At 42.5% G+C, this 20,591-nt stretch overlaps 1 protein-coding gene across 4 annotated transcripts in view; it reads left to right on the forward strand.

The window, feature by feature from the left end:
- STX8 (syntaxin 8) overlaps nt 1-20,591 on the forward strand; it is a 308,325-nt gene that overhangs the window by 173,818 nt on the left and 113,916 nt on the right. For all 4 annotated transcript variants that reach the window (XM_063629484.1, XM_055256018.2, XM_055256019.2 and 1 more), the window contains exon 7: nt 4,666-4,767. In XM_063629484.1, coding sequence (XP_063485554.1) covers nt 4,666-4,767 — 102 coding nt within the window. The remainder of the gene's footprint in view (nt 1-4,665; nt 4,768-20,591) is intronic.

A 20,591-nucleotide genomic window follows, 5' to 3' on the forward strand; every position in this document is an offset into this window, starting at 1 on the left:
CGTGGGGGTTTCTCAGAAAACTACAGATAGAACTACTATATGGGTCAGGCCAGGTCTCCTTTTTTTAGGCCTTCTTTCATTTCTCCCAGCAATGTTTTATAGTTTTTATTATAGAGGTCTTACACATCTTCAGTTAGATTTATTTCTAAGTATGTAATATGGCTTTTGATGCCGTTATAATGGATTTTTTTACTTTTATTTTTTCTCCATTCTTTATCACTGGTATATAGAAATATATTATTGCCTTTTACTATTGACTTGGTATGTGCAAATTTATTAGATTTACTTACTAGTTCTAGTAGTTTTTAAATAGACTTTATCATTTTCTGGGTGTACAATCATGTCATCTGCAAATGCAGCTTTACAGCTTCCTTTCATACCTTTTTGCTTTTCTTCCCCCCCTGCCTTATTGAACAATGCGGGACTTCTAATAAAATGTTCAACAGATGCTGTCAGAGCAGACATCCTTGCCTTGTTCCTGATCTTACAGAAAAAATGTTCCATGTTCCAGCTGTAAGTATGATGTTAGCTCTAAGTGTTTTTAAATGGATGTCCTTCCTCAGGCTGAAGAAGTTCCCTTTCATTTCTATTTTGCTGAGAATTTGTATCATGAATGGACACTGAATTTCGTCATACCCTTTTCTTTTTCTGTATTTATTGAGATGATCATACTATTATCTCCTTGAGTCTAATCATGGATTCTACATCTTTCTTCTTTACTAATATATGCATTTAGAGCAATAAACTTCTCCCTAAGTACTGCTTTAGTAGCATCCCAAAAACTTTTGTGCTAGGTTATTGTCTTGTTCTATTCAAGCTGCTGTAGTAAAATGCCATCAGCTGGCTGGCTTATAAACAACAGAAATTCTCACCATTGTGGAGGCTAGGGAGTGAAGGTCAAGGTGCCTATAGATCTGGTGTCTGGTGAGGATCTGTTTCCTGGTTCACAGACAGCTAGCTTCGTTGTAACTTCACATGGTGGAAGAAATGAGGGCGCTCTCTAGCAACTCTTTTATAAGGTCATAAATCTCATGCATGGAACGGGATTCATTCATTCATGCGGGCTTTACTCTCATCACCATTCACCTCCCCAAAGGCCCCACATCCAAATATCATCACACTGGTGATGAGGCTTCAACATAATTTTGAAGGCACACAAACATCCAGTCGATAGCAGTTGTTCTTCTTACTCATTTCAGTAACTCATTTCAGTATATTTTCTGCTTTGTCTTGTGATTTCATCTTTGCCCTGTGGGGAAATCAGAGGTGTTTTCCTTAATTTTCAAATATGACAGAATTTCCCATTTTTGACGTGTGTCCTTTCATCATAATGAAAAGTTCCTTTTTATATCTAATAATACTCCTTTTCTAGAAGTCTGCCTGGTCTGATATTAATATAGCTTTGCCAGCTTTCTCATACAAACACTATGCTTTATAGTGAGTTTCATAGCAAAGTATATAGTTCTGTCATCTTTTTTTAAAAATCTTGCTGGGGGAGGGATAGCATTAGGAGAAATACCTAATGTAAATGACGAGTTGATGGGTGCAGCAAACCAACGTGACACATGTATACCTATGTAACAAACCTGCACGTTTTGCACATGTACCTAGAACTTCAAGTATAATTAAAAAAAGAAAATCTTGCTTGATATCCTTTGTCTTTTAATTGAAAAGTTTAGTCTGTTTACATTAATGTGACTATTGATATAGCTGAATTTAAGCATGCCAGATAGATACTGTATTTCTGTTCTTTTCGTCCCGTCTATCCTTTGTTCCTCATTACCCCTTTCCTGAATCATACATTTTTAGTATGTAATTTTATTTCTTCTGTTAATTTTTATTTTAAAATTATACCTCTTGGTAGGGCATGGGTGTGTGTGTGTGTGTGTGTGTGTGTGCGTGTGTGTGTGTTTTCTTGGTTTCTTTTTTAAGTTATTGCTTTAGAGCTGAGTTGTTCGATACATGTGGCTATTTAAATTTTAATTCATTGAAATATGAGAGAATTAAAATATGTTCTGAGTATTGTATAGAAAATGAATTAAAATGGATCAGGACTAGAAAGAAGGATAAGTTAGGACATTATTTGTTTGTTTGTTTGTTTGTTTTTTCCCCCAAGACAGAGTCTTGCTCTGTCACCCAGGCTGGAGTACAGCAGTGTGATCTCAGCTCACTGCAACCTTCACCTCCTGGATTCAAGCAATTCCCCTGCCTCAGCCTCCCAAGTATCTGGAATTACAGGCGCACGCCACCATGCCCAACTAATTTTTGTATTTTTAGTAGAGAAGGGGTTTCACCATGTTGGCCAGGCTGGTCTCAAACTCCTGACCTTGTGATCCGCCTGCCTCGGCCTCCCAAAGTGCTGGGATTACAGGCGTGAGCCACCAGCCCATTCATTGTCTTTATCTTTTTATATTTATTTTATCTTGCTGTATACAAGGCATTCTCCTAGGGGTGGGAGGTTTAAGGACGAATAAAAATTAGTTTATATCATAATCTTCCTGTTAAAGATATGTAAACAAATTGATAGAATATAATTATATGGTCTATAAGTAAGAAGTTTGTAGGAAGTGCCGCAGGAGGCAAGAAGCAGGAGCGCCCAACTCCTTTGTGACTTTCAGATACGATTCTTTTTGCATGGGTTGCCTTTTTCCTGCTTTTTCACCCATGTAGCCTTTAGAATTCAGCTCACACATCATTCTGGAAACTTATTTGATTTCCTTGTTTGCTTTACTTAATGCTTTAAGAAAAATGGTGACTGGTATTGAACAACACATCTCCAAAGCAGTCACTATAAAAACAGGAAGGAGGGAGAAGGAGAGAGGAAAAAAATGAAAAACACAATAGTCATACATCTCTTGACAGGGATATGTTCTGACAAATGTGTTGTTAGGTAGTTTTCTCATTGTGTGAACATCCTGGAGTGTACTCACACAAAACTAGATGGTAAAGCCTACTCCACACCTAGGCTATATGTATGGTATGGCCTGTTGCCCCTAGGCTGAAAACCTGTACAGCATGTTATTGTATGTAAGCAGTTGTAACAAGATGGTAAATATGGCTGGGCGCAGTGGCTCATGCCTGTAATCCCAGCCCTTTGGGAGGTCGAGACGGGTGGATCATTTGAGGTCAGGAGTTCGAGACCAGCCTGGCCAGCATGGTGAAACCCCATCTCTACTAAAAATACTAAACATACAAAAATACAAAAATTACAGGTGGTGTGCACCTGTAATCCCAGTTGCTTGGAAGGCTGATGCAGAAAGATCACTTGAACTTGAGAGGCAGAGGTTGTGGTGAGCTGCTATCACGCCACTCCACTCCCGCCTGGGCAACAAGAATGAGACTTCGTCTCAAAAAAAAAAAAAAACATTCTGGCCGGGCGTGGTGGCTCACGCTTGTAATCCCAGCACTTTGGGAGGCCGAGGTGGGCGGATCACGAGGTCAGGAGATCTCGACCATGGTGAAACCCCGTCTCTACTAAAAATACAAAAAATTAGCCAGGCGTGGTGGCGGGCGCCTGTAGTCCCAGCCACTCGGAGAGGCTGAGGCAGGAGAATGGCGTGAACCCAGGAGGCGGAGCTTGCAGTGAGCCCAGATCGCGCCACTGCACTCCAGCCTGGGCGACAGAGCGAGATTCCGGCTCAAAAAAAAAAAAAAAAAGATAGTAATTACTAAAAGATCCCTCAAGCTTAACAAAAAACATTAAAGTTTTGGTGATTTTAAAAGGCTACAAGTTTCTGTATGATTAACTTTTCAACTGCTCCATATGCCTTGCTGCAAGAGATGAAGAAATTAGCACTTTCAACTTCTTTTCACCTTCTTTCCCCACTGGCAACCACTGACTAATTTTTCAGTTGGAATTACATTGTTACTGTTGTGACATTTCTGTACCTTTCTGTTATCTAATCCACATATTTGTTTACTCTTAGTTCAGTATTTAAATGGATTCAGTTCTCTCCATCATCTCTTTATTTATCTTTTGATTGGCTAGATTTCTTCATCATGTAGTTTTCTCAAGAAGGGCCCAGGTAGTCCCTGAAGTCCACTGTGCTATCTATTCCTTTTTTTTGTTTGTTTTTTGAGATGGAGTCTTGTTCTGTCGCCCAGGCTGGAATGCAGTGGCGCAATCTTGGCTCAGTGCAACCTCTGCCTCCCGGGTTCAAGCGATTCTCCTACCTCAGCCTCCCGAGTAGCTGGGATTACAGGTGCACACCACCACACCCGGCTAATTTTTGTATTTTTAGTAGAGAAAGGGCTTCATTATGTTGGCCAGGCTGGTCTCAAACTCCTGACCTCAGGCAATCCTCCCTCATTGGCCTTCCAAAGTGCTGGGATTATAGGCATGAGCCACCGCTCCTGGCCTGTCTGTTCCTTTATACTTGAATGACAGCTTGGCTAGGCATAAATTCGGTGGGTCATGCTTTCTTTCCTCTGAATGTGGCATTTCTCCTGTCTGCTGGAATTGTTAAATCACTTTTCTTCTTTACTACTGTTTTTTTTCCCCTTTTTCAATCAGAATTGCAGTTTTCAAAGAATCGACATGACTTCTGTACCTTTTCAATTACTGCACTCGAGATCATTATTGCTAGGATGAACAACCACAGCTGTGATACTGTGATGTGAACCAGGGTATTTCAGGAATAGTAATCATGTATCTTTCCTTTCTAGAGATAATTGACGACCTTGCCAACCTAGTGGAGAATACAGATGAAAAACTTCGCACTGAAACCAGGCGTGTAAACATGGTGGACAGAAAGTCAGCCTCTTGTGGTAAGAGATAGCTACGTTATGACTCTGTTTCTGTGATAGCTTGTGGATTTACTCTGCTCTGAGTTTCCTGTTTGTCTGATTACTGTGGGGATTTGGTTGCTCTTCTGATACAGGCAGTGCCATTTGATGAAGCACTGAAATTGCTAAACGATGGTTAAATCTGGTCAAAATGAAATGGAGTTCAGAGGGCGTATCATTCATTGTTTGTTTTTTGTTTTTAATTTAAAAGTCCTTTCTGTGTGTTTACAGAGATGAATGGTTTGGGAAATTGTATAACATTATACTGGTTGGTGGGTTTTAAAGGGGATCTCACTTGTTTTTGTGCCGTCTTAAAATAACGACAAGCTTAATTGAGTTCAAATCCTATGTTTAGTGATGGTATCTTTGTCAAGTCACCTTACCTCTTGATACCTTGTATGTAAAATGGGGATTCATATGCCAAGGTAAGAATCGCTTGGAGGGCTTGCTTAAAAATAGTGATCCTGAGGCCCTCTCCTAGGGATTCTGATTGAGTAGATCTAGGGTGGAGTTCAAGAATGTTCATTATTTAACAAGTGTACCAAGCAGTTCTGCTGCAGGTGCTCGTTCTGCAGAAATTCTGATGCAGACTTTTGTGAGGTTTAAATTGTGTACTGCCTGCGCACAGTGCCTTGCCCAAAGGTACGTGATGATAAATGATGGGAACAGCAGTAGTAATCACAATGATTGTTTTTGGGTGCTTCGTCTCACAAAGGTGCACCAAGATTATAAAGCTGACATATTTACGAAAAATAGAATCACAGGCTGCCTACAGTGGCTCAGGAGTTTGAGACCAGCCTGGGCAACATAACAAGACCTCTGTCTCTATAAAAAATTTAAAAATTAGCAGCCTGGGCAACATGGCAAGACCCTGTCTCTACTAAAGATACAAAAAAATAGCCAGACATTGTGGCATACACCTGTAGTAGTCCCAGCTACTCATGAGGCTGAAGAGGGAGAATTGCTTGAAGGTTGCAGTGAACTGAGATTGTGTCATTGCACTCCAGCCTGGGTGACAGAGTGAGACTCTGTCTCAAAATTAATTAATTAATTTTAAAAATTAGCCAGGCATGGTGGTATTTGCCTGTAGTCCTAGCTACTTGGGAGGCTTAGACAGGAGGATCACTTGAGCCCAGGAAGTTGAGGCTGCAGTGAGCCATGATCGTGCTACTGTACTCCCACTGGGTGACAGAGTGAAACCTTGTGTCTAAAAAAAAAAGAATTACAATAGCAATTAAAAAAAAAAACCTAGAGATCTGAGCACATACTTTGCCAAACTTTCAGCCTTTTTAATGTGAAAAATGTAATGGATCCTCTTGATCTGTCCACTTTAGAAGCTCTGGGCAAGGGTCCCTGAGATGTGCAGCTTCAGAAGCATCACCTTCCCTGGCTGTGTTTGCTCAGTAAGAAAGAAGGCTAGAACAATGGGGTGAGAGAGGGTCAGGCACATAGAGACTCTGGAAGCTCAGAGGAAGTAGAGCCCCATGGGGCCTACTTGAGACCCTTTATCAGTACTGTCCTGCCTGACCATCCCACCCTGTGCTTCTGCTCCTCAATTTTGCTTTATCCAATCTTCTCCCATAACTTCTGGCCACAGGGACTTTGTTATCTATGCTAGATCCTGAAACTTTAAAGACGAGAGATATTGTGTCCGGAATTGGTTCCTTCAGGTGGGTTCTTGGTCTCGTGGACTTCAAGAATGAAGCCGCAGACCCTAGCAGTGAGTGTTACAGCTCTTAAAGATGGTGTGTCCAGAGTTTGTTCCTTCAGCTGTTCAGATGTGTCCGGAATTTCTTCCTTCTGGTGGGTTCATGGTCTTGCTGACTTTAGGAGTGAAGCCGCAGACCTTCGCAGTGAGTGTTACAGCTCATAAAGGTGGTGCGGACCCGAAGAGTGAGCAGCAGCAAGATTTATTGTGAAGAGTGAAAGAACAAAGCTTCCACAGCATGGAAGGGGACCGGAGTGGGTCACCATTGCTGCCTCCCCTGGCCAGCTTTTATTCGTCTATTTGGCCCCGCCTACATCCTGCTGATTGGTCCATTTTACAGAGCACTGATTGGTTCGTTTTACAGAGTGCTCACTGGTCCATTTTTACAGAGTGCTGATTGGTGCATTTACAAACCTTTAGCTAGACACAGGGTGCTAATTGGTGCGTTTTTACAGAGTGCTGGGGTGTGTTTACAGACCTTTGGCTAGACACAGCGCTGATTGGTGTGTTTTTTACAGACTGCTGATTGGTGCATTTACAAATCTTTAGCTAGACACAGAGCGCTGATTGGTGCATTTTTACAGAGTGCTGATTGGTGCGTTTTCAAACCTTTAGCTAGACACAGAGCGCTGATTGGTGTGTTTGCAACCCTTTAGCGAGACAGAAAAGTTCTCCAAGTCCCCCTGCCCGACCCAGAAGCCCAGCCAGCTTCACTTCTCAATATGAATTCACTTCCACCTCTCTCTTAATCTGGGCCTCAGTTTCCTCATTATAAGAAAGTGGAGAACTTGATTATCAAAATTCAGTTGTATGGACTATGTAAAGTGTCTAGTGCTGGCCACCTTCCCCAGCTTTCCATATGTATGTGAGAGGTGCCAGAGCGTAGATGTCACGAGAGTGGGCTCTAGAGCCTGGCCTCACACCCAGGCTTCACAAACTCTCTCTAGCTGCATGACCTCAGAAAAGCCCAAACTCCCTTTTGCCATGATTTTCCCATCTTTGAAATGGGGATAATAAAGATACAGACCTCAAAGGATTGTTATGAGAAATAAATGAGTGCGTGTATGTAATATATATGTGTATATGTGGGTATATATGTATATATTAGGTTTGTGCAAAAGCAGACATGGTTTTTGCCATTACTGCAATGACTTTGGCACCAGCGTAATATATATATATATATATATATATATATATATATATATATATATATATATATTTATATATATATCTCACTTAGAACCATCTTTGGTACATTGTGTGCTGTGAGCAAGTACTGGTATTAGCTCTTGTTACTATTTGTCTAGAGCAGGAAGACATATAATGTTATATATGTTGTTTTTGTTCTCAGCAATTATGTTGCTAGTTTAGAATGAATATATTCATAGACATATTGGTAAATTTTTGTGTTTGCAACATACTAACTCAGCCCATGCCACTCATGAAGTCATAATGAATTCAGAATGTTTCTTACACTGTTGCCAATTTTTAATTTGATGTTATTATCTGGTGTATAGTATTTTTACCCAGAAGTGTCATAATGTCTTCTGAGCTGGACTCTTAAGTGTTTTTTTTTATAATAGAAAAAAATTTCAGGAATCCCAGAAGTACTAAAATACGTTTTTAAAACTTGTGTCTATATTTTAAAATAAGTTAACTATACATTTATCTCATGCCTCATTTCATTTAATTATATATGTATATATTATCTGTCACAGAATTATATGTAATGATTCAGAAGGGAGAAGTTCATCAATATAGCAGTGTTAAGTAGATACTGAAAAAAGAAAATTCTTTATTCTTTTTTCTTTTTTTTTTTTTTTTTTTTGAGACAGAGTCTCACTCTGTCACCCAGGCTGGAGTGCAGTGGCACGATCTCAGCTCACTGCAACCTCTGCCTCCCAGGTTCAGGTGATTCTCCTGCCTCAGCCTCCTGAGTAGCTAGGATTAAGGCGTGGACCACCACACCCAGCTAATTTTTATATTTTTAGTAGAGATGGAGTTTCACCATGTTGGCCAGGCTGGTCTCAAACTCCTGACCTCAGGTGATCCGCACCCCCCTACCGCCAACCTTAGCCTCCCAAAGTGCTGGGATCACAGGTGTGAGCCACTGTGCCCAACCTCTTTGTTCTTTAATGGAAATACTTTAGAGATCATTATTTCTCATTTCTTTTTTTTTTCTTTTGAGACAGTCTCGCTCTATCGCCCAGGCTGGAGTGCAATGGCGCAATCTCGGCTCACTGCAAGCTCCGCCTCCCGGGTTCACGCCATTCTCCTGGCTCAGCCTCTCCGAGTAGCTGGGACTACAGGCGCCCGCCACCACGCCCGGCGAATTTTTTGTATTTTTAGTAGAGACAGGGTTTCACTGTGGTCTCGATCTCCTGACCTCGTGATCCGCCCGCCTCGGCCTCCCAAAGTGCTGGGATTACAAGCGTGAGCCACCGCGCCCGGCCATTATTTCTCATTTCTTCAATTCTTTTTGTAATATTTACTTAATAATTTTATCAGTATTATGGATCAACAACCAAATAACTACTTATTTCCTACGCCTGATACCTTTACAGGACAATTTTTGCATTTTATATATGCATTTGTTGACATGCAGTGCTAGTTTTTGGATATCAATGAAGGTCAGCATGTGGTCTCTAAAGCTGTACGGGAGTCAGTCAAGTATTTAAGCCTCTCAGCAATTTCCTTTTAAGCCTTCAACTGATCAGTATTATGCCTATGAACACAAAGCATATTGTGGAACTTACTGAGTAGGTCTAGCAACTCTTAGCAAAATTAACCTGATCTGTTTAAAAAAATTTTTTTTGGCTGGGCACGGTGGCTCACACCTGTAATCCCAGCACTTTGGAAGGCCGAGGCAGGTGGATCACCTGAGGTCAAGAGTTCAAGACCAGCCTGGCCAACATGGTGAAACCCCGTCTCTCCTACAAATACAAAAATTAGCCAGGTGTGGTGGTACGCGCCTGTAGTCCCAATTACTTGGGAGGCTGAGGCAGGAGAATCGCTTGAACCTGGGGGGAAGAGGTTGCAGTGAGCCACGATCGTGCCACTGCACTCCAGCCTGGGTGACAGAGTGAGACTCCATCAAAAAAAAAAAAAAAAAAAAAAATTGTGGTAAAATATATATAGCATAAAATTTACCATCTTAACTACATTTAAATGTACAGTTCAGTGGTATTAAAAAAAAAGAAATTCTAGAGATAGAGTCTCACTTTGTGGCCGAGGCTGTCCAGAACTTTTTTTTTTTTTTATATGGAGTTTCGCTCCTGTTGCCCAGGCTGGAATGCAACGGTGCAATCTCGGCTCACTGCAGCCTCCACCTTCTGGGTTCAAGTGATTCTCCTGCCTCAGCCTCCTGAATAGCTGGGATTACAGGCACGCACCACCATGCCTGGCTAATTTTGTATTTTTGGTAGAGACGGTTTCACCATGTTAATCAGGCTGGTCTCAAACTCCCAAACTCAGGTGATCCACCTTCCTCGGCCTCCAAAAGTGCTGGGATTACAGGTGTGAGCCCCTGTCCCCAGCAACTTTTTTTAACATCCCAAACTGAAATTTATCCAAGACAATAACTCCCTATTCCTCCCTCCTTCAGCCCTTGATAACTACTTTTCTACTTTCTGTCTCTGTAAATATGATTATTCTAGGTACCTATTGTAAGCGGGATCATATGTATACTTTTGTATCTGGCTTATTTAGGGTAATGTCTTCAAGATTCATCCATGTTGTAGCGTGTATCGGAATTTCATTCCTTTTTAAGGCTGAATAATAATTCCGTTTTATGTATATATCACATTTTGTTCATCCATTTGTCCATGGACACAGGTTGTACCACATTTTGGCTATTGTGAATAATGCCACCATAAATGTTGCTGTACAAATAGCTGTTCAAGTCTTTCCTTTTTTGTATATATATCTAGAAATGGAGTTGTTGGATAAAATGGTAATTCAGTTTTTAAATGTTTGAGGAACCTTCATACTAGCCTGGCTTGGTTTTGCTTTCACCCTCTAAACTCTTAGGTACTTTCCAGTATTTTCTTTTCTTTTTTCTTTTTTTTTTTTTTTTGAGACGGAGTCTCACTCTTGTTGCCCAGGCTGGAGTGTAATGACATGATCTCAGCTCACTGCAACCTCCGTCTCCCGGGTTCAAGCGATTCTCCTGCCTCAGCCTCCCGAATAGCTGGGATTACGGGCATGCACCACCACGCCCGGCGAATTTTTGTATTTTTATTACAGACGGGGTTTCTCCATGTTGGTCAGATTGGTCTCGAACTGCTGACCTCAGGTGATCCGCCCACCTTGGCCTCCCAAAGTGCTGGGATTACAGGCGTGACCCACCGCAGCTGGCCCACTTTCTAGTATTTTCTTGAAAAAAAAAAAAAAAAATTGGGGGGCCGGGCACAGTAGCTCACGCCTGTAATCCCAGCACTTTGGGAGGCTGAGGCGGGTGAATCACAAGGTCAAGAGTTCAAGACCAGCCTGGCCAACATGGTGAAACCCCGTCTTTACTAAGAATACAAAAATTAGCCAGGTATGGTGGTGTGTGCTGGTAATCCCAGCTACTCAGGAGGCTGAAGCAGGAAAATCGCTTGAACACAGGAGGCAGAAGTTGCAGTGAGCCGAGATCGCGCCACTGCACTCTTGCCTGGGCAAAAGAGCAAGACTCCATCTCGGAAAATAAATCAATAAATAGAAATAAAAATAGTTTTTTTAAAAATCTGATAAAGCTAGAGACTTCTGTAGCCTGAGGAGGGCAGGCAAGTGGGATGGAAATTAAGTCCCTGGGCACCCACTCTAATTAGAAAATGTAATGGGAGACCCTTCCCACAAGAAACTGGGACCCCAAAGAGCTACACCCTCAGAGTAAAAGTGAACCAGAACTAAACTTGCCGTGGGGGGTTGTGGAAAGGGCAGCCTTGGCCCTGAGCAGAATAGGAGAAGAAAAAGACAGGGGGGAACAATACAGTTATTGACAACTTGTGGTCACAGAAAGACCCACATGTGAATTTGCCCCCCTGGACATACATACTCAGGGTAGACCAGGAAACATCATACCACGAATTTGGTTTGAGGCAGACTCACCTGTTATAGCTCGAGGTGCCTGGCAAAAACAAACGCGATGCCTCTGGAGGAAAGCATATTTATTCTAGGATGCTAGGAGTCAACTAAAAATAAATTTCTAAGGGCAATGACCAGCACATAGTCAAAGATATTCTAGCATACCTGGAAACAGCACAGCATGAGTGAGGACTAGCAATAGGCCATGGACATGAATCTGAACAGAATTGCAGTAGTAGAATTATCAGACGTTGATTATAAACTCAATTCCACTTTTTAAAATATATTTAAAAAAGTGACAAGCTTGAAAGCATCTTAAGAAACCCAAAAACTATAATAAGTAACATAGAAATTTTGAAAAGGGACCAGATAGAACTTCTAGAAATAACAGGTAACTGAAATTAAAAACCCAGTGAACGTATTTGGTATCAGCAGAAGAGAGAATCAACCAGAGGACAAATCAGGAAAAAAAAAAAAAGCATATTCCGTTTGATAAGTGTAAGCATCTTGAAGAGAATGTCCAAATGCCAGGCAGTTAAATTATGATCTTAATAAGAAAGGCGTCTGAGGGGCAAAGGATTGGTGCAAGAGCTTCGAGATATAGCGAAGAGTTAACCACCTGCTCTTCTCAAGTGCAAAGCCACATTGGCCATTTTATATATGAACACATACAAATGCATAATCAAACTGCGAGCAAGGTGTACTTTAACTATGGGGGATGGGAATTAAGCAGCCCACTCGAGTGTAACTCAATTACCGTTCACAGGGCAATTCTATCACTGTTTAAGAGGACTTGGGTGCAGTGTGGATAGCAGCCGCCACATCATCATTTTACACAAAGGAGTGTAAAAATAGGTTGTGAATCATGAAATGGCCTTTTGTTTCACTACCCTTGGCCTATCTTCCTTGATGGGCCGATATATCAGTCATAGATGCTTGAGCAGTGAGAGAATTTCTAGTTATGAATACAGACTGAACTGCAAGGGGCCACACAGGAGAGAGGCCCGATGATGAATTTGTTTGTTCAGTTCTTAACAAGGGATTCAAGTACCTCTTTGTGAACCTTTCACTCAGCACAGGCTTTAAAATTTTTACCGAGATCTTTGTGTGGATTTTCCTCCCTTTTCCTCCCCCAACCCCACCCCAATGATAGCATCAAGTAGAAAACAATACTGTTTTTTTTTTTCTAGCTTCTAAATGCAAATTAGACTGATATTTTCCACTGGTACCTCTATGTATTTTCAGATCTGTTACTTCCATTAAAGACATTTACATAAAAGTAGGATCTTTGTAATTGCAGTTTAAATATTCAGTGTGCCTGGTCCTCATTAGAATTCAAAATAGAGCCTTGTCTGAGTCTGACAGAGGGCGCCAATTGTGAAAGACCAGACTGAGAATTCTGAATGACTCGGGTGGATGGACAGTCTTGCTTCTCAGCATATTGACTATTACGTAATGTTGTCTAAGCACGTTTATTGTGATTTTAGTAGCGTTTCAGTGATGTGGTTAGAAATCAACCCAGCTGACGTTGCATTAATGCTGTCTCAATCGACGACCATTGGATCTGCCTTCAGCTCATCAGAATGTGATCTTCTTAGGGAGGTGGGGCAGGACCCTGGTTAAGAGTAGTAGCATGCAGCACAGGTGTGGCATCCAACAGTCCTGGAGCACAATTTGGGATCTGCCACTTACAGCCTGGGTGACTTAGAGAGCTGCTTGCCCTCTCTAAGTCTCAGTTCCCTTCACTCTAAAAGGAGGAGATAGCAATTACTAGTACATGTGATTGTTCTGTAGACTAAGTGAGAACAGTTAGGTGGCACAATGACCAGTACTAGTGAGTCCTTTATAAATGCCAGCTATGATAAGATGTGGGGTTTAATTCATTTTTGTTTTTTGAGACAGAGTCTTGCTCTTTAGCCCAGGCTGGAGTGCAATGGCACGATCTCGGCTCACTGCAACCTCCGCCTCCTGAGTTCAAGTGATTCTCCTGCCTCAGCCTCCCAAGTAGCTGGGATTACAGGTGTGCATCACCATGCCTGGCTAATTTTAGTATTTTTTAGTAGAGACGGGGTTTCACCATGTTGCTTAGGCTGGCTTCAACCCCCCAGCCTCAAGTGATTGCCTGCCTCAGCCTCTCAAAGTGTTGGGATTACAGGTGTGAGCCACCGCACCTGGCTTGCTTTTTTTTTGTTTTTTGTTTTTTCTTTTTTCTTGGGACAGGGTCTGTCTGGTCTGTCACCCAGGCTGGAGTGCAGTGGCATGATCTCAGCTCACTGCAACCTCCACCTCCCAGGCTTAAGTGAGCCTCCCACCTGAGCCTGCTGAGTACCTGGGACTACAGGCACTCGCCGTCATGCCTGGCTAATTTTTATTTTATTTTTTATAGACAGGATTTCACCATGTTGCCCAGGCTGGTCTCAAACTCCTGGACTCAAGCGATCTGCCTGCCTCAGCCTCCCAAAGTGCTGGGATTACAGATGTATGACACTGTGCCTGACCAACATGCTTTTTATCATATTAGCTCTTTTGAACCTTATAAAACATAGGTAAGAAACTGAGTTCTAAGTAGTCTCGTTTATTTAACAGACTTTAGAGCTACTTTTGTCTCTCAGAGAATTATTTTTAATGTTTTACCACAAGCTTAAGCAATTAATCTGGAACAAAGAAGGAACTATGCCAGTTCCTTTATTTATCATACTGTTTATCAAGAATATTTCTATCTGGCTATTGTTTTTACTTTTTCTTCTTTCCCTTATCATGGTTCATTGAGGTAAGCTAGTTAAATCTCTCGGCCCCTTTTTCTTTACATTCTTGTGTGTCTGTCTCTGTACCCGCTGTGTCTTCCTTAATTCAGTATCAATGGAGAAATGCCTTGTCCTTCACCAGTGCCTATCTGCCTTCAAAACTTGTCCTCAAGTTTTCCCATTCATCTGTTCTCCATCCATGCCAGCACAGTTAGTGGATATCATCTGTGTGCCAGGTACTGGGCTAGGAACTGGAGCTAAAAATGTAGATAGGACTGGGCACAGTGGCTCACGCCTGTAGTCCCAGCCACTTGGGAGGCTGGGATGGGAGGATCCCTTGAACCTAGGAGTTCAACGCTGCCGTGAGCTATGATTGTGCCACTGCACTTCAGCCTGGGCAGCGATGAGATCCTGTTTCTTAAAAAAAAAAAAAAAAAAGGGTAAAAGGTAGATAGGACTTAGAGTGTAGGAGAGAGGGGGACACATGCTGTAAATCACTAATGACTGCAGGTAGTACAGAAGGGTCTGAGTCAGCCAAGGGCTTGGAGGTTTCCAAGAGGCTGCAACACGGGAGCAGAGGTCTGAAGAATTAGTAAGACAAGCTGCTTCTGAGTTTGGTAAGTGAAAAGCCAAACCAAAATGAGCAGGGAGTATATATACTATGGTCCCACTTAAGGAAAAGGAGGGAGGGAGGGAGGAAGGAAAGAAAAGGAGGAGAGAGACCTGCATATGTAGTGTTGGTTAGAGTCTGAAGAGAGGTGTGGAGGGGCACGCGGTCACCACTGGTGATGTGGGAATGGGGGGCATGGGTAAGGCAGGGGGCTAGGTGTTGGGGTCATCAATGTTTTCTTTTGTTTGTTTGTTTTTGAGACGGAGTCTCCCTCTATCGCCCAGGCTGGAGTAGAGTGGCGCAATCTCGGCTCACTGCAAGCTCTGCCTCCTGGGTTCACGCCATTCTCCTGCCTCAACCTTCCGAGTAGCTGGGACTACAGGTGCCCGCCACCAGGCCTGGCTAATGTTTTGTATTTTTAGTAGAGACGGGGTTTCACCGTGTTAACCAGGATGATCTTGATCTCCTGACCTCGTGATCCGCCCGCCTCAGCCTCCCAAAGTGCTGGGATTACAGGCGTGAGCCACCGTGCCTGGCCCATCAATGTTTTCTTTCTATGTCTTCAGAATATATTACAGTAAGCCTGTATTACTTTTGTAACTTAAAAATTAAGTAGAATTTTTAGGGGAAAATACTTATTTGCCTAATGTTTTAGGCAAAGGTAACTCCTAGTTACCTTTTCTGCAAGTAATTTTTTTTTACAAGATTATGATAATACTGTATTTTTAAATCCTTCTTTTGACCGGGCATGGTGGTTCACACCTATTATCCCAGCTCTTTGGGAAGCTGAGGCAGGTGGATCACCTGAGGTCAGGAGTTCGAGACCAGCCTGGCCAACATGGCAAAAACCCCGTCTCTACTAAAAATACAAAAATTAGCCAGGCCTGATGGCAGGCGCCTGTAATCCCAGCTATTAGGGAGGCTGAGGCAGGAGAATTGCTTGAACCTGGGAGGTTGAGGTTGCAGTGAGCTGAGATCGTGCTGCTGCACTCCAGCCTGGGTGACAGAGCAAGACTCTGTCTCAACAACAACAACAACAACAGCAACAAACCTTCTGTTTTTTAACATTATGCTATATTTTACTTCTAATGGTGAGTACCATTTTATCAAGTAGCAGTACCATCATTTACTTATATATTCCTGGTTTGGGGGGCTTAGTTTATTCCCACATTTTGCTATGTAAATCATGCTACGTTAAATGCATAGCACTTTTTTCGATATTTAGGATTTTTTTCTCAGGTAGTCTTTCCATTAGGATACTCCCAGGAACCAGAATCAGAGACAGGCTCCGGCTGCCTCATAACCATGGGACCCTGACTGGAAGGTTATTTGAGGCCCAGATAAGTGACAGCTGCAGGGCCAGGGGACAGAGCAGCTGTCCTTGGCAAGAAGGTCCTGGTCTGGATGGTGAGGCCAGAGTTGCTGAACACACGGGTGTCTCTGCCTCTCTCGAGGGAGTCCGAGGAAGAATCTGGTGGCTTTGACATCCTCAATGGGAAGTGAGAAGCTGCCCCCTACCAAGAGGTCACGTAACAGGAGCACCTTCAAAACAGAAACAAAGCTTGGATCTGGACAGGGAAAAAAAGCAAAACCAAAAAAAAAAAAAAGAAAACCACATTGTCCATTACAGATGTGTTTCCCAAGTAGATTTATTCAGCCTCAGGGTGCGAACAGTGTTAAGGCTTTTGATATATATTTCCAAATTATTTTCCAATAATGTATCAGAAACCATCCCCCACCCCAACCTTATTAGCGGCAGATTCTTGCTGAAATCCAGCGCTTCTCATCAGCCCTCATTCTCCTGGAATAACTTCTCATATTTGAGATGGTTGTCTCTGGCAGAAGTAGCTCTTCTCTTTGACTTCTGTGACCCAATATTATGTCAAGATTTATCCCGCCACATCAGTTGCTCATTCCTTCCCTTCCTTTTTTCTGTTATCATTTATTGAACACCACTGAGGATAAAATGAAGGAGTCCGGGTCCCTGACCTCATGGAGGGCTCCATCAAATGGGAAGGCAGCAAACTCGGGGCGATGTGATAGTGGTGCAGGGGATACTGTGACAGGCATCTCTTGGGCATTTGGGGCAACTCTTGGGTTCATTTTTTGCCTTTTTAAAAGATTTTTGTTTATATATAGTTGCAGACTGCAAATGCAGACTTCTTACAAACATATATAGCATGTGGTGAAGCATGGGCCTGAGCTCATTCGAGAAAGGTGAATAGGAATGTAACGCAGGCCGGGAGCGGTGGCTCACACCTGTAATCCCAGCACTTTGGGAGGCTGAGGCAGGCGGATCACTTGAGGTCAGGAGTTCAAGACCAGCCTGGCCAACATGGTGAAACCCCGTCTCTACTAAAAATACACAAATTAGCTGGGCGTGGCAGTACATGCCTGTAGTACCAGCTACCCAGGAGGCTGAGGCAGGAGAATCATTTGAACCCGGGAGGCGGAGGTTGCAGTGAGCCGAGATCATGCCCCTGCACTCCAGCCTGGGGGACAAAGTGAGACTCTGTTTCAAAAAACAAACAAACAAAAACGTAACACAGGCAGAGAGGAGAAAATAGTATTCCAGGCAGTGGGAAATAGATTTGAAGAAAGCATTGACAACACCAGGTTTCTCTAAGACATAGCCTGTCTGGCTGGGATCAAGGCTGCTTGCTGAGAGGCGTGGAGAATGAAGCTAGACAGGCTGGGACCAGATCATGGAACCTATGGTGATCGTTTTGTTATCCATGGCCTCTCATTTTTTCCCTCTTCCTCTCTCTCTTTTTTTTTTTTTTTTTTTTTCCGAAACAGAGTCTCGCCCTCTTGCCCAGGCTGGAGATCAATGGCATGATCTCAGCTCACTGCAACCTCCACCTCCTGGGTTCAAACGATTCTCCTGCCTCAGCCTCCTGAGTAGCTGGGATTACAGGCGCACACCGCCATGCCTGGCTACTTTTTTGTATTTTTAGTAGAGACATGGTTTCACCATGTTGGTCAGGCTGGTCTCGATATCCTGACCTCATGATCCGCCCGCCTCAGCCTCCCAAAGTGCTGGGATTACAGGCGTGAGCCACCGCACCTGGCCCCCCTGTCTTTTGAGGACAATACTTAAGGCTCAGTTCTCTGCTCTCTTTTCCTTGATACCTTTTCTTTAAACCACTTCATCTGCTTTTTTTGTTTAACTTCATGGGTAACTCACAGTTCCACATGTCAGACCCAGACTTCACTTGAATCCCAAGTCTGTCTTCATTAGCTACCAGCTAGTTAGTTTCTCTTGGTTGCCTGCAACACCCTCTCCATGTCTACATGTTCTTTATCCCAAAATAGGCTTCCTCTTCCATGCTTTCTATTTTTTCAGGCCCCAAACTTCCTTCATCTCTTTAAATGCCTTCAAGGGCCAGACAGGGAAGCCTTCATGCATTAAGTGGGCAGCTGTGATTATCTCCAGTGACAAACTAGAGCCGTCAACGGCAGATTTTTACTAAGTGGGAATGCAAGCTGAGAATTCCTACATCATCTGTTTATTTGTTTTAAGAGAAGCCTGAAATCTGGATCTCTAAGTGAAATGTCCCAATATTTTAATGTTGACAATAAATTCACATTAAAAAAAATACCGTGTGGGCCAAATAAAACATGTCACAATATACTACTTTGGGATCTCTCTTTCTCATATCTATCTAGGCAGCTGCCAGGCCTGTTTGTTCTAATTCTGAACTCTCTTTTCTCTTCATTACTTTCTCTTCTCCTCATCACTTTCTCTTCTCCTCATCCTATTTCTGGTTCTTTGTCCCAATTAGGTAGTCATTTAAAATAATAATGAAATCTATTTATTAGTACAGAAAAATGTATAAGACAGTAATTCTGACCATATTTATATAAACTGCAACCCCCACAGGGTTATAGTATAATAATATATCAAATATCGGCCAGGCGCGGTAGCTCATGCCTATAATCTCAGCTCTTTGGGAGGCCGAGGCGAGCGGATCACCTGAGGTCAAGAGTTCGAGACCAGCCTAGCCACCATGGCGAAACCCCATCTCTACTAAAAATACAAAAAAATTAGCGGGATGTGGTGGTGGGCACCTGTAATCCCAGCTACTCAGGAGTCTGAGACAGGAGAATCGCTTGAACCCAGGAGGCAGAGGTTGCAGTGAGCCGAGATCGCGCCACTGCCCTCCAGCCTGGGCAACAAGAGCAAAACTCTGTCTCAAAAAAATATATAAACAACAATAATAATAATATAGCAAATATCTACCTAGCTATCATTATTACAAGGATAAAAAGGCAGGTCCCTCTTCTTAAGTTGTCCTTTTTTTTTTTTTTAAACATGTCTTCTTCAATCAGTTTAAACTGTTGCCCTCCCCAGGCATACCTGGAGTATTTTCGATAAATGACTTCTCCATCATGAAGATAATATATACTAAGTAGTGAAATGGTATAGTATAAAGCTCTTAGGAGACCTGCTTCTGTAATCTAGGAGAATACTGTGGCACTTTGATGAATATATTGGCATTGCTGGATATTCATTTCAGGAGCTAAAATGTATGACTCACTGACCTTTCTTTCTCTTGGCTCTCTGAAAGATTCACTCCATCCTGTACCCTGCGATTGCTCATGGGGTTTGGATAATGCGCGTGTTAAGTGTTTGTGGTCAGAATATCTTTTATATGTGGCCACATCACTGTTGTCTGCTTTGATTTTGAGTTCCTACTGTGGAAAAGCCTGTTTTTCTGCTAACAGCATTTATTTGGGGAGTGGGAATAGGAGCAGTAAGTTCAAATGTTGACGCTTCAGCTTAATCCAGGCAAATTGAAGCCTTTGAGAGAAGTGCAAAATTGGAAAACCTTTATTTATAATAGAAGGTGATTGATAGGGGCTGACAGCCTCAGAGCTATCACCGTGACCACCTCAGAGACCTCCACGCTCTTTGTAATCTGTTAGAAGGCAGTGATTTTTGCAATCATCAAGGGGTCAGAAATGATCACAGAGTAGAATCTTTTTTTGATTATTGTTTTTGCTTGGTGTGGTTTGGAAATATAAGGTATGATTTCTAAGAGTGGTTTCTGTTCTTATTGAGTAATAATTACACCATGTGGGCCTTGATTGATGATATGACTGATGTACGTGTACGTGTTTGTGCGTGTTTTCTGGTAGTGTTTGCTTACCAATTAATTCATCTGTTTTCACCCACCTGCTGGGACCAGCAAATGAGGGCTGGGTTTAGAAGTATAGTCAGTTGTCCTGGGACAGACTTAGTTTTGCATACTCAAAGTATGCTTTCCCGACACTATTTGTCTACCTACTTACGGGAGAAATAGAATCCCAATACCTGCTCGATACATTTTGTGAGCCCAGCCTAACTCGTCAGTTTTCGTTACACTCAAGTGCTCACTATTTATATATAGATTTTTCTTTTATATCTTTAAATTGAAATGAAATGAAGAATTGGATTCTAGTTGGGACTGAATTTACCAAAGCTGGCTGAGCCTGGGTGGGGAGAGAAGAGGCAGAATCACTTTATGCCTTTTCATACGTAAAATCAATGATCCCTGGCCTCAGATGGTTATATGTATTTTGCCACTGGATGGTCTTTGAGGTTCCATCCAACTCTGTCATCCTCTTTCCATACTCCTTTGAAGAGAATTAACCACCACCCTGTATACACACGTGCGCACACACTAAATCAGTT

This window comes from Symphalangus syndactylus, chromosome 20 (assembly GCF_028878055.3).
Source record: "Symphalangus syndactylus isolate Jambi chromosome 20, NHGRI_mSymSyn1-v2.1_pri, whole genome shotgun sequence".
NCBI classification, from domain to species: domain Eukaryota; kingdom Metazoa; phylum Chordata; class Mammalia; order Primates; family Hylobatidae; genus Symphalangus; species Symphalangus syndactylus.